The sequence below is a fragment of the Podarcis tiliguerta genome, assembly GCF_965153285.1.
Source record: "Podarcis tiliguerta genome assembly, chromosome: 2".
Lineage (NCBI taxonomy): Eukaryota > Metazoa > Chordata > Lepidosauria > Squamata > Lacertidae > Podarcis > Podarcis tiliguerta.
Window position 1 is genome coordinate 89835604 of NC_139535.1, and position 14541 is coordinate 89850144.

At 46.0% G+C, this 14541-nt stretch overlaps 2 protein-coding genes across 3 annotated transcripts in view; both read left to right on the forward strand.

The window, feature by feature from the left end:
- LOC310672612 (polymeric immunoglobulin receptor-like) overlaps positions 1-14541 on the forward strand; it is an 84290-nt gene that overhangs the window by 41512 nt on the left and 28237 nt on the right. The window lies entirely within an intron of this gene.
- On the forward strand, positions 8540-14202 carry LOC310670022 (CMRF35-like molecule 6). 2 transcript variants are annotated; one of them, XM_083424465.1, is made up of 5 exons: positions 8540-8689; positions 10054-10383; positions 12063-12141; positions 12772-12929; positions 13757-14202. In XM_083424465.1, the coding sequence occupies exons 1-4, from the start codon at positions 8650-8652 to the stop codon at positions 12926-12928; spliced, it is 606 nt and encodes a 201-aa protein (XP_083280591.1). In that variant the 5' UTR covers positions 8540-8649; the 3' UTR covers position 12929; positions 13757-14202. The 2 variants fall into 2 exon arrangements, with proteins under 2 accessions (XP_083280591.1, XP_083280592.1); XM_083424466.1 differs by having other exon boundaries at positions 13762-14202.

Genomic DNA, 14541 nt, shown 5'->3' on the forward strand with positions numbered 1-14541 from the left:
TGATGGGTTGCACCCCCTGTGGAGGTCGAGGGCCTTACAAGGTCCTGTTGACTAGAAGGGGTGTCGGGAATGCAGTCCTGCGATAACTCAACTATGGCTGCTGAAGAGGCCGATTGGGGCCCACATTGCGCATAAAAATTTTGGATTGCCGAAAAAAGCTGAACTAACGCTTGTGGGTTACCCTGCGCGGCGGGAAGTAAGGCCCCATTCACCTGATTCGACCTGGATGGACCCCTGTTTGCCATGTCAACAATGAAGCCGGCACAACAGTAAGTGATATCGCAGCACCACCTCTAAGGATAAGCGGCGGGAGAATCTGTATTTGAAACACCGCACAGTCCCTGCCTCCAATATGCTCAAGCTAGCTAGTGTTGGAGAGAGAAGAGTTTGGATTTGATAAACCGCTTCGACGCTGCCGCAGATGGCTCAAGCGGACCTGGATAATATCAGAACAACGAAATTTCTCTCTCCTGTTATTGTTATAATATTTACATATATGTATATATTTTATTTATTTTATTTATTTATTTTATTTTATTTTAATTTATTTTTTCTATAGTAAACCATATAATGTATATTTCTATACTTTTTTTTTTTTTAATTATTATTTACCTATTTATTTATTTATTTATTTATTTATTTATTTTCCTAGCAATTTATTACTATTTATTTCAACTCGCCCCCCCCCCTTTTTTTTTTTTTAAATTTATTTATTTATATATATATTTCTTTATATGTGCCCCTCACGCTCAGCGAGTGAATAAGAGGAGAAATGAAGCGTTAAGTAGGCGTTAATAAGGCAGTACTAAGGGGTGGGAGTGATAAGGAAGGATAGTAGCGCTAAAACAGCTCAGCGCTGTTTCTCCCTTAACAAAGATGGCCGCCCGAGCCACAAGGAAGGCAAATTCAAGATGGCGGCGCCCTTCGCTAGCACGAGGGTGAATTCAAGATGGCGGCGCCCTATGCCTCTAGCAAGATGGCTGCCACCACGTGCGCACGCGTCCCACAAGGATGACGCTAAAATCTGCACGCCGCTGCGACACAACCTCCGCGCTCCACCATACACACCGCAACCGATAGACAACAAGCAGGCGCCCAGAGGGGGATCGGCGAGCGCAACCAGGTCAGTCAGACAGCGTGGAAAAGGCGTTCTAAGCGTAGCGGTTAAATTAGCGATAAATACCTGAGCCGCAGGCAGCCCTCGCAGGGGGAGAAAGCCGTCCCAAGCGTAAGCGGGTAGCTAGGCGATTCAGACCGCGAGGAAAAGGCGCTCTAAGCGTAGCGGTTAAATTAGCAATTAAATACCCGAGCCGAAGGCAGCCACAGCAGGGGGAAGCGATTCACTACCTGAGACCAGGCAGCTCTCGCGGCCACAGGGTAGGTGAAATAGCGAAGCTAAAGGCAGGCAAAATATCCTGGGACGGCCCGTACGCTCCTCGGTCGGTTTTTTACTGCTGCTGGAAGGAAGAATTCCCCGCCACCCGCTGCGGGCGCTGAACCGCCCAAGAGAGGAAGAGGGGGGGCGTCGTGGCTGCCCGCAGTAAACCGCGGATGCGGATACAACCTTAGTGAGCGCGTGGCCGCTCCACTGCGAAGGCTCAGCCCGGCAAATGCAGGTGGGTCCGCAGCCGATCACTGCCCGAGTTCCGAGGTGACGAGCAGAAGCAGGTATTCGAATAGAAGTAGCGTAGAAGCAGGAACCAGGCTCGTAGCGTAGAAGCAGGAACCAACAGGAATAGCCGCTGAAAACAAGCTGCTGCTGAAGAGAGAAAAGGGGCGAGCCAAGGGCCGCCCCTACCTTATATTAGCCTAAGGACCGCCCCCCGAGCCAGCCGATTGGCTGGCCGGGGGAAACCTAAGGTAATGAGGGGAATCCCAGGGAATCCCGCGGGGCTGGCTAGCCCCGCGAGACTGTTGTCGTGGGCGCGTGCCCGCAACACCACCCCCTCTCCAAATCGGGAGTGGCTTTCCCATAGTACAAGTAAAAAGGATCTAGGGATCTTGATAGACCACAAGCTTAATAGACCACAGACCATAAACATGAGTCAACAATGTGAAGCAGGAGCAAAAAAAAAAAAAAAAAAAAAAAAAGAGCTAATTGCCCTACCTGGTGGCGAGTCCTGCGGTGCATACAGCATGTCTAGTCCAAAGTCCAGCAGACAGGAAACACAGACTAGAATCAAACCCAAAGCACAGTCCTGCAGAGACCCTGGAGCATCTAACCCAAAGTCCATCAAAATGGGCAATTGAGCAGACGCAGCACCTCAGCTCTGCTTCCCTTTTATGCTTGGCATGTTGCCTGCAGCATCTGGGCTTAATGAGGCATGTGACCCTCACCTGTCCTGAGCCCACTCCAGCTGAGGAATCTCACACCTTCTCCCCAAGCGAATGAGCCCCACCTGGGCTGTGAGCCCTTGCCTGCCTCAGCCTCCTAGAGTGTCCCTCCTGCTGCTTCCTTGTTCTGGCCTGAGACCAGTGGCTGGGAGTCTTTTAAACTGTTTGTAAACTGTTTCTAATTGTTTTAATTTAGTGTTTAATGAGGGTGAGGGTTGTTTTACTTGGGGTGGGGGCAGAGCTGGATTTATGTATAGGCTAAGTAAGCTGAAGCCTAGGGCCTCTAAATCTAGGGGGCCTCACTAGCCTGCCCGCTCCCCAGTGCCTCAGTCTCCCCTCTCCCAAACTAAAAATGCTTTTGCAGTTCATCAGAACTATCCAGCAATATCAAGTTACAGGAAAACTGCTGCTATTAACAGTAACCTTTTTGTTGGTTAATTGATTCGGCAACTTCAATGCACATGACGTGTGAGGCTAAGTCCCCCCCCCCCAAGTTAAATGATACCGTATTTTTTGCTCTATAGAATGCACCCAACCATAGGACGCACCTAGTTTTAGAGGGGGAGAACAAGAAAAAAAATTCTCCCTCTCTTTGCCCAGCACCCCTTCAGCGAAGCGGCAGGAGGCGCTGCGCAGAGAGGGGGAGTTTTTTTCTCTTGTTCTTCCCCTCTAAAACAAGGTGCCGTTCAAGGTGCGTTCAGTTGCCTTCAGGCAGCTACCTTGGAAACCTGGAGAGTGAGAGGGGTCGGTGCGCACCAACCCCTCTCGCTCTCCAGGCTTCAGTGAAGGCAACCTGAAGCCTCCGGAGCGCTGGGGGAGTTCCCGCTGCGCTCTGGAGGCTTCGGGTTCCTTTCGATCTGTTCTTTGGGGCTGGTGGGGGGAAGCCCACCACCAGCCCCAAAGAACAGGTCAGGGAGCAGCGGAAAGGCGTGCAGCCTTCCCACTGCTCTGCAAGCTTCTCGGGGCTGCCCGGCAAGCCCACCCCTCCCCCAGCCCCAAAGAGCAAAGAAGCCAAGACAGCGAGCAGGATGCATCCCGCTCGCTGTCTTGGCTTCTTTAGCCCCGTGCAGCCTCTCCCGGCTGGAGAGGTTGCGCGTGGCTAAAGAGGCTTCTACCATAGCTGTGCACAACCTCTCCAGCCAGGAGAGGCTGTGCGCAGCTATGGCTTCTTTAGCCCTGCGCAACCTCTCCGGCAGGGAGAGGCTGCACGCGGCTATGGCAATACCCCCACCTCCCACGAAAGCCCACAGGAGCTGCACACCCTTTAAGGAGTGCACAGCTCCTGTGGGCTTTTCTACGAGGAGGGAGAAGGGACTAACTGGCCAGTGTGGTGTAGTGGTTAAGAGCGGTAGTCACGTAATCTGGGTAACCGGGTTTGCGTCTCCGCTCCTCCACATGCAGCTGCTGGGTGACCTTGGGCCAGTCACACTTCTTTGAAGTCTCTCAGCCCCACTCACCTCACAGAGTGTTTGTTGTGGGGGAGGAAGGGAAAGGAGAATGTTAGCCGCTTTGAAACTCCTTAAAGGGAGTGAAAGGCGGGATATCAAATCCAAACTCTTCTTCTTCTTCTTCTTCTTCTCCTTCCTGAGGAAAAGCCCGCAAGAGCCGTGTGGAGCTTGTGTGCGGCTTTTGGGGGCTTTCCCTGCCCTCCTCCCCCCTGCATTCGCTCCATAAGACGCACACACATTTCCCCTTACTTTTTAGGAGGGGAAAAGTACATCTTATGGAGCAAAAAATACGGAAACTCATCAGAGGCAGCTAGAGTTGCAAATGGCAACAAAATATCTGTGAAAGAAAGAGGAGCAGGTTTGCTCAAGTGTGTTGCAGGTAGAAATTCTGTTTTGTAATGAAGAGAGAGCAGTCATTTACTTGCTCTGATTAACAAATAAGAAAGTTTTGAGAATTTACATGCTAGATTGAAATTGATTAATTCATTGAGAAGGGGATTGTAAGAAAAACACTGGGGCCTAATTTGAATAGTAGAGTGCCTGGTATCTGGTATCAGGAAATCATCCTTTATTTCCACACTGTGACTGCAGACCAAATGACTCATCAGGAGAGCTGTGAGATTCAGGTGAGGGTCAGATGCCTTGTCAATCCCAGCAGGTATATAACAGGAAGACCATCCTGGCCAGGCCTACATCCAAGTATAAGTACCAGGGGTTGGGAAGGCCAGGATCATGGAGATCTGGTGGTGTTTTCCCAGTAGCATTTTATACTTTGAGAACACCCTTTAAAGAAATAAATTATCCTGCATTTAGCATAATACATTGGGTGTAGATACAGGCACGTTAAGTACTTTTATAAATAGAAGAACAATGGGAAAGAAAGGGAACAAATTTGCCGCTTTGGTGTGCCAGGAGAATAATTAAGTGTCTTAATTGTGCGCAGTGACAAATGCATTCCAATAACTTTGTTATGAACTGTTATCATACAACATGCTGCCGAGAAGCTCTTAACCTGGTAAACTGTTCCTCAAGGTTTTCTGCCTGCAAAGGCATCTGCAAATAAAATTGCATTTTATTATGGGTGCTCATCTCCATCCTTTATTTGTCTTGCCTCTCTGTTCTTGCTTGAGTGCCAAACGGCTGATTGTAACCTCCTTGGGTCAGGGAACTATCATTTGTGCTTATGCATTTGTGCAGCCAGTGCTCTAGAAACAAATAGTAGGATTTTAAACCCCAGTGATCTCAAGGGGAGGGATTGCAGCACACATCCAACTCTCCCATTTTAAATAAATGCGCTTAAATGCACTTGACTGTTGCCATATCCAATCTAATAACGGCAAATGGGCTAAGCAGAACCCCCTAATGATATTTCCTGCATTATTTCTTTGCAAATTGCAATTTGGTTCAAAACCATAGTGCTTCTCAGCAGGCATGAGACATATTTGCATGAGCCGAGTTTTCCTTTATTTTAAAAAATGTGGCTCCTCGTATTACCCACTTTGCTCTGCTGTCCATCCCTTTATCTTCCCGCAATTCTTATTGCACTTGAGAGCTCCTATCCAGTAGTGTCACAAAGGATGCATGTCCATGCGTGCGTGCGCTCGGAGATGTTTCCTTAACGTCCTTCCAAATTTCTGCATGAAGTCTAATTGCATCGCCTTCAAGCAACGTTCTGAGCACTGACCCAAATAGTTTTACGCATTTTATTTCCACCAGATGAACAGCCATTTCAGTGATTAGCATGATGCTTAAGCAGGAGCTGCCCCCCCCCCCATCTAAAGATTCCTTTTCTCCAAAAGAAAAAAAAATGAAAACCCCAAATTGCAATTCATGGTGGTTAAGACATGTGTCCTTTGGTGACATTGAGCTGGGTTCAACAATGAAGAGAACATCAGTTTTCAGCTGTTTTGACGGTATAATATGATTCCAAAAAGCAGAGGCAGAAGGGAATCAGCAGGTAGCATATTCAGGGTATAAATTAAGGCAGGGGCAACTAATCTGAGTCACACAGGATATTGCTGGACTTCAATGTCCATCATCCTACACTATGGGCCCCATTGACTGGGGCTGGTGGGAGACATGGGCGTAGCTAGGATTTTTGTTGGGCGGGGGCCACCCAAAGTTGTTTAGCTTTGCTCTCTTTTTTAAGGAAATCGGGATAAATTCAATTCAGTTCACATTTAAAGACGAATCTATCAAATTTGCACTTCCCCCAAACAAGATGAGTTGCCATACGCAGGCATCCTTCAAAATTCACACTTCTGTGAATGTTGCAATGCAGTTCTCTGATCAAACAATGTTTACCAAAGTGCATATATTAAGGGAAAGTGTGCGGAGGAAATGAAAATATTAGTGAAAAGAGCACAGTAAATATATTCTATTAGGGTAAATTGTTTGAAAGCATCTGCATGTTAGTTAAAATTGCATACAAAAATGTTTATTAGGAGAAACTCGCACCGAAAGGATGAGTTTTCACGAAGTTTTCCTTAAAAAGAAATGGTGACTTGCTGCAGAAATGTGGAGAACTGAATTTAAGTGAAGAGGTTGTTATAGAGGTATATAACATGATGCACGGTGTGAAGAATGCAGATAGAGAGGAGATTTTCTCCCTCTCATATACTACTCGAACCCGGGGTCACTTGGTGAATCTGAATGTGGCAGACATGGGACAAATAAAAGAAAGCATTTTTTTTCCACCCTGCATAGTTAAAATATTCAATTTGCTCCAGGAAGAAGCAGTGACGGCCACCAATGGGTGTCTTTAAAAGAGGATTAAGCAAATGTATGAAAGATAAGACTGTCAGTGGCTGCTAGCCATGATGGTTATGTTCCACCTCCACTGTCACAGGCAGCATATCCCTGAAGACCAGTGGGCTGGGAATCATGAGAAGAGTGCTGTTGTGTTCAGTGTGGTGTTCAGAGCCAGTGTGGTGTAGTGGTTAAGAGCGGTAGTCTCATAATCTGGTGAACCGGGTTCGCTTCCCTGCTCCTCCACATGCAGCTGCTGGGTGACCTTGGGCCAGTCACACTTCTCTGAAGTCTCTCAGCCCCACTCACCTCACAGAGTGTTTGTTGTGGGGGAGGAAGGGAAAGGAGAATGTTAGCCACTTTGAGACTCCTTCGGGTAATGATAAAGCGGGATATCAAATCCAAACTCTTCTTCTTCCTCTTCAAGTCTTGCTGGCATACCTTCTACAGGCATCTGGTAGAAACGAGAGAAAAGGGAGATTCTGGGCAAGAGTCTTAGACAAGTTGGGTGGGGGAAAGCTGAAATGCTTCTATGCAGGCTGCAGAATTACAGCCAGGAGACAGAAGGATGCTGGACTAGAAAGACTTTTGGCTTGATCCAGCTCTTCCCATGTTAGGCTGTCAGGATAGGAACAGTGTGTACCTTCACCAGGGCATTGTACATCCCCCTGCAAGAATCCTCAGGCTGCTCCTGCTCACCTGAAGGATAGGGAAGTTCCCACACCAGGGCTTTTTTCAGCTGGAACTCGCCTGAACTCAGTTCCAGCATCTGTCATGTGGGTTCCATTGCCATTATAAGAGGTGTTCATGTGAGTTCTGGCATCTCTTTTTAGAGAAAAATAGCACTGGCCCACACAGTATCAATGATCCAACTTGCTAGAGGGATACTTGGGTTGGAGGCATTCTGGGATAACCATAGTTTGTCGCTGACTCTGCGGCAGCGAACTGCGCTGCCATCTGATGATGCTGGCCCACCCAGCCTTTTTAGGCTTCTGTGGCATGGTCCAGTTGGTGGCTCCGTTTAGTCTGGAGATGTGCTGGTGGACCTCCAAGCTTCAACAAATGTGAAGTGCTGTGGTACATGCAAGTAGCATGAGCAAGATCAAGACATCCTGCAGATACAGCTTGTTGGCTGAGAGTTACTGTTGATAATGCAAGCATCCTGAAACATGGGAAGCTGCCTTAGATGGAGTCACAATAAGCTGTAAGACCCACATATATGAAAATATAAGGTAAAAGGTAAAGGGACCCCTCACCATTAGGTCCAGTTGGGACCGACTCTGGGGTTGCGGTGCTCATCTCGCTTTACTGGCCGAGGGAGCCAGCGTACAGCTTCCGGGTCATGTGGCCAGCATGACTAAGCCGCTTCTGGCGAACCAGAGCAGCGCACGGAAACGCCGTTTACCTTCCCGCCGGAGCGGCACCTATTTATCTGCTTGCACTTTGACGTGCTTTTGAACTGCTAGGTTGGCAGGAGCTGGGACCCAGCAACAGGAGCTCACCCCGTCGCGGGGATTCGAACCACCGACCTTCTGATCAGCAAGTCCTAGGCTCTGTGGTTTAACCATATGAAAATATAAAGTACTCCAAAGAACAAACATACTGAAAAGGACAATCAACAACAATACAAAAAGGACAATGAACTATAATAGATTTGATTTGACCATTAAGACTTTTTCAAAGATGTCCACTTAGTCCTAAGTTCTTGAGAAAGGATATTAACCCAGAATGACGCTTCGTGCATCTGGTAAAATGGATTGTGGCCCACAAAAGCTCACTGTGGTTTATTGGGTTTGTTGCAGCAGACGGTTATGGCTACTACCCCTCTGAGAACTTTAAAAATCTGGGTACTTCTCCATTCTAATTGTGACATTGCAGGGCCTCACGTCTCTCCTTCATAGGAGATTAATCATCATGTATTTTCATAAATTGAGCAAGACCTGGTGAGTTCTCCTCCCCTTGGTGAAAAACCACCTTCTTTGACAAGGCAGGAGAGAAATGCCACAGACGACTAGGCAGCAGGATTGGCGTTGAGAGATGCAATTAAAACAAGCTCCCAGAAGCTGAAAAACTAATTTCCCCCCTGCGAAATAACTTACCTGAACAGAGGACAAGGACAATGGAACTGTTTCGTGGTCTGATTTGGACTCTTTTCCAAGGTGAGAACTAGAGGTGTGGAATAAGTTGGGCTTTCCACTGGGTGCATTCTGCTTGGGAAGGTGCAGGCTCAAGAATCCCAGTCTTTCTCTCTCTCTCTCCCCCCCCTTTCATTCTTTTGGTCAATGATAAAAATCTTGAAATCAAGGCTTGTGCATAAATCTGCAGAGCAAGGATAAAATGCTTGCGCTTGAGCTTTCCACCCCAGAAGAAAGCAATCAGAGATACTTGCATAATGGAAAAAGTGATTAGTATGGGGATTTAAATGTTCGTTTGTTTATATCCCACCTTTTTCTCCAAGGAGCTCAATGTGGTGTAGATGGTTCTCTCCCCCCCCCCCCATTTAATCATCACAACAAGCTTATGAGGCAAAATGAGGTAGGCTAGGCTCAGAGGCAATGACTGGTCCAAACTCATCCCATGAGCTTCATGGCTGAATGGGAATTTGAGCATGAGAATGGGCCATTTCTGTGGTGGCTCCCCATTTGTGGAATGCTCTCCCCAGGGGCTTGTCTGGCACCCTCATTTCATATCTTTAAGCACCAGAAGAAAGTCTCTCCTAGGCCTTTGGCTAATTAATCCATCTATGACCTTTTAAACTGTGTGGACGCATGGGGTGGGTTGCTTTGTTTGTTAATTTGTTATGTATTTCTCTGTTTTTATGCTGTAAACCACCCTGTTGTCCTCAGATGAATATACCGGTAAATTCAATATACAGTGGTACCTCGGTTTTCAAACGTAATCTGTTCTGGAAGACCTTTCAAGTTCCGAAACGTTCAAAAACTGAAAACTCAGTACGGAAGTCTCAAAACAGAAAACTCAATATGGAAGCCACATTTCATGTTAGACTTCTGAGGCCCGTTCAAAAACTGAAGCACTTACTTCCAGGTTTACAGCCTTTGAAAACCGAAACGTTTGTCAACAGACAGATTCGAAAACCGAGGTACCACTGTATAAAATCATAAAAGAACATAGTCTCCAGCTTATTGTGTTCAGTCACATTCACACCGTATATTTACAGCACTCTTATACCACATGATGAGTTATGGAGAATGCCATGAAATGTGGTTTGTTAAGGGTGCTGACTTCACATACCTACAATTCCAAGCACCCTTAGCAAACTATACTTCCCAGGGTTCTCCATGAGAAGAGCGTTATAAATGTGTGGTCGATGTGACTGAAGCCTTAGCAATATTCTGGATGTTTCCCCCTAAAGCATAACCATTAAAGCAACAGATTTTGAGGCAGGCAATATGGCTCCATCCATTTTGGAACAGACGATTTTGTGTGTCATAGCTCTGAATATGCTAAATGTCTGATTTGTTCTGAGTGAAAAGTATTTCCTTTCTCTTTCTCTTTTTCACAGTTTGTTGGACACTGGAAGGCCCTGAAACAGTCACTGCACCTCTTGGTGGCTCACTGTCTGTCCAGTGTAAATATGGAAAGGAGGATGAAAAGTCTGTCAAATACTGGTGCAAAGAAGAAGGTTTGACCCTCTGTTCCAGTAGCCACACTGTCCGTACAACTAAGATGGAGGCAGAGGGGATGAATGACAGAATGTCCATTAAAGACAACCCCACATTCCATAAATTCACTGTGACCATGGAAAACCTCACTAATGAAGATGCCGGGACCTATATCTGTGTGGTAGAGAGAGCATATAACATCTGGCATCCAGTGGAAGTTATCATTACAGGTACACTTCCCCACTGCTGCATTTACTCTTACAGGGAGAGGGCCATTGTGTCTACAAAAGAAGCTAATGCACTCCAGCAGAGCCATTCCTTCCATGTGGCAGGGGGAGGCATCTGCCTCAGGTTGCAGATTCTGAGGGGCGGGAAGTGGCTAGAAATGTGTGCCTGCTTGGTGCCCTGGGATGCAGTGGAAGACACTGTTCCGTCACCAGGGCTACAAGTCTGGTCAGATTTTCTGCATAGAATGTGGAATGCTCCATCTTGTCCTTCACCTCGGGCGGCAAAATGGCTTGGGCCACTCCAGACTCTAGCTTCCTAAAGCTAGAATTGTGTGATGGTTTGATACGGGTTGCACTCAGAACCTTGAGAATGGCACCTTTCTTTTTAAAAGAGAGCATGTTTCTGGCCCTTGAGGATTAGATTTGAAGGTGTGTGGGTAATGGTGATGACATCTCAGAAGTGGGGAGAGTAGCAGACCTTGGAAGAATCCATAGGCATCTAGGACTATCGGCTTGACTAGCAAAAGCAAAGTCAATCCCACCAAGTAAATGGGGTGTGTATATTGGTTGAAGCATGCAGTCTTTTTAGTGAACAATTTCACTTGCTTTGGCCCATCATTTTACGCAGGCAGGTTCAGCTGCTGTCAATGTTTTGATCACTTAGGCCAAGCCTTTTTTATTTTCGAAGACATTTGATAGGTGACCGGTGCTTGTTGTTTTTATCGACTGCTCTTTCTGGTTTCTGAGGGCTGGATTCAGCTAAATAGCTGTTCTAGTGGGAGCCAGCGCAACAAGTCCCACTACTACAACAGGGCTTTCCTCCCTCCCATACCCATGCCACCCTCCTCCATGACCCCCTCCACATCACCTTTGAGGTCAGTAGAGGGTAGTCACCCCATCAGTCAAGCAGACATGCTTTGAGCTTCACCCTAAGGTTTGATTTTACTGCTGGTGAACTTTTAAATGCAGTGGGTTTATTGATTTGTAAACTGCTTTCAATATTACTGGGATTTGTAAACTGCTTTGAATACTATTTTATAATAAGAAAGCAGTATGTTGTTGTTTAGTCATTTAGTCGTGTCCGACTCTTCGTGACTCCATGTACCAGAGCATGCCAGGCCCTCCTGTCTTCCACTGCCTCCTGCAGTTTGGTCAAACTCATGCTGGTAGCTTCGAGAACACTGTCCAACCATCTTGTCCTCTGTCGTCCCCTTCTCCTTGTGCCCTCCATCTTTCCCAACATCAGGGTCTTTTCCAGGGAGTCTTCTCTTCTCATGAGGTGGCCAAAGTATTGGAGCCTCAGCTTCAGGATCTGTCCTTCCAGTGAGCACTCAGGACTGATTTCCTTAAGAATGGATAGGTTTGATCTTCTTGCAGTCCATGGGACTCTCAAGAGTCTCCTCCAGCACCAGGAAAGCAATATATGAATGTTTAAATGACGCACATTCAACTTTTGCAGGTTTGCCACAAGCTCTGATGGATCAGGGCACAGGTCTAGCATTCAGCTGCCTCTTCATTTAGTGTTTTCTTCTTATTTCGCATTGCATGGCTGGCTCTGAGTAGCATCAACTTGCAGACCATTTGAACCCACACCAAAATCTCCTGTTAAAAAAGGAATCTGAAAAGATGAATAAATTTCCCAGGTTAGGATTTGACTGTGCATGTTTTTCCTCCCCCTGCAGATTCTGTCCCTTCGACTCATTTTGGAAGCATGGAACAAGCAACAGAAGAGCCAGCTGTATCTCCCGTCGATCCTGAAAGGTGCCATAACCCTTTATACCCCGTATGTTCCAGGGAGGACTCCCAATGTAGCCTATTATAACAGCTGGGTGCCAAGTCCAGCTGAATGCCAAGTCTAATTGCAGTGAAGAGCCAGAGGCCATCTTTCCCACCCATGGCAAAAATGTTACTGTATATTCATTCATTCTGCTTCTAATCTACCTTTCTTTTTCTTTTCTTTTTTATCTGCCAGCATCTCTCTCTCTTTTTTTAATATTAAATTTTTATTTCAAAACCAAAAAAAAATTACAAACACCAAATTCAAAATCCATATTCATTTTCTAACATAAGCCTATTACATAGATTACCTAAATTAAAATATATCTAATTGCTCTAGGCTTCCCTTTGCTATATGTAAATACAACGCAATTAACAAATTATATTATAAATGATATTATAGGTTCCCATATACCCCTCACTCCCCTTCACCCATGTGTGATCTCAATATTTTACTTCTTCCATCTTGTGTTGTTTCTAATCTACCTTTCTATGACAACAAAAAAGCCTCAAGGCAGGATAGAAATAAAATAAATGCACATTTACTTCATGCTCACATTGCTTGCATGTGTCATTATGGCAATGAATTAGAAAGTGGAACATATCTCTCTTTAGAACCCAGCCTAGCAACACCGATTTCCTGCTCCTGGTCATGTGGAAAATCCCAGTCTTCCTAGCTATGTTGGCCGCTGTGGTTTGGGTGCATGTATGGTACAGGAAGACCAGAGGAAGCTCCAACCCCAAGGCTCCAGAGACTGAAGAAGAGCTTTAAGGTATCCCATCTAAGGGTAACCAACTCTCACTGATGACTCAGTTGTGTCATTAATTTCCAGATTTCCAGGGATGCTGTGAGAAAGTGAGAAGGTGGGAGGCCTACCTGGTAGTTGCATACTTTGGCCCTGCCAACACTGATACCCAAGAGATAATTTACATGCCAAGTATAGACAATCCAGGATCCTGTTAAGAAACTAGTAAGGCCTTTGCTGCTGCAGTTAACAAAATTTATTTTTTCCTATTCCTCTTCTCAGTGCTTGGCCAATGTGGGGCTTTTTTTATCCTAAATCAAGACAGGTTACTCACACTCCAAAGGCCTCTTTCACAAATTATTGCACAGCCCAAATCCATGTTTTCCAGATGTTGCAGAGAAATGTTGCCGATTGCAGATCCCTGGCAAATTACTAGCACAACACACCAAAGGTGACCACATGTGTTAGACAAGCATGTGCGGATGTGATGGGTTTGCAAAGCACATGTAAAATGTTTTGCATTTTGCCTGAAAAATGTATGGTACAGCCTGGAGCGTTGGGTGGTTTTATACCACCAAGCTCTGCTTGATTCTGATATTATCACCTCCCTAATTATCCAGAGTCAAAACCAGACAGTAGTCCCACAAATAACTTCTACGTTGTTCCTCCTTCAAACTAACTTTAACCCCTGATTTTTCTGTACGAACAAGAGGTTTTGCTTGGGATAAGCAATGACACAAAGTCCAAGATAAGAAAGAAGAACCCAACAAAATACCACAGCTCAGGTGCTGCTACTTTAATGTGGAATCTTTTCTTGTTGCTTTTCTGTAGCTGATGAACCATCTCTTTCTTAGCCTAGGAGTCGATCAAGGCATGAGCGCCATCCTCCCAGTTCCATGCACAGAAATTCAGCGACCATCTGCAGGAGGAAGCTTTCTTCTCATTTCTCAAAGCAGAAGGCTTTGACCTAAAACGCACTATGGAACTGTGACCTCTTGGTTGTTTCAGAGCCCTCGGAAACTTGTGCGGTGGTGGAGCAGGAGAGAACACTCTCTACAGCAGTCCCATCATTGTTGAACTCCTTTTCCCACAGCTGTGTCTTGAGCCTTCACTGTACAGTTTCCACTGAAGGCTGAGGTTGCACCTCTTTATACTTTTTATACTTTATACCTTTGATACTTGACGTGTCTATTTTTTTAGGACCCACCCAATTCTTACAATTTGTTTTTAACTGTTTTCAAGGTTGTTTTTTAAACTGAGACCCTCTCTAGGACCTTAGCATGAGGGGCAAGTAATAAACCAAAGCCTCAGCTCATCGTAATTCTCCTTCATCAAACATGGGCGAAAGCATACTAAAATATTGAATAGCTTGGTTGACCTGCTGATTGACCACAGGGCCAGCTCAGCTCTAAGCTGTCTCTGTTTTAGGCAAGCCTGCCTTTTGCTCAAGGAAGCTGTGCCAGCCACACAGATGCCATCCAGCTGGCATTCCTTACTTGGTTCTGAGAGTCAAGCCAGATCATTTGGCTGCCCTAACACTCTTCCCCGGTGTCTCACAGCCCAGCTTCCAACACTTTCTGCCCAGTCAGAAGAGGATGGATTTGCGTCGTTGATACACCCAGACCCAGTGTCTGCTGCT

Coding starts and splice junctions, on each gene's coding strand:
- LOC310670022 (XM_083424465.1), top strand. CDS start 8,650: ATGGAACTGTTTCGTGGTCTGATTTGGACTCTTTTCCAAG. Junction 10,384..12,062: donor AGTGGAAGTTATCATTACAG/GTACACTTCCCC, acceptor CTCCCCCTGCAG/ATTCTGTCCCTTCGACTCAT. Junction 12,142..12,771: donor TCTCCCGTCGATCCTGAAAG/GTGCCATAACCC, acceptor ATCTCTCTTTAG/AACCCAGCCTAGCAACACCG.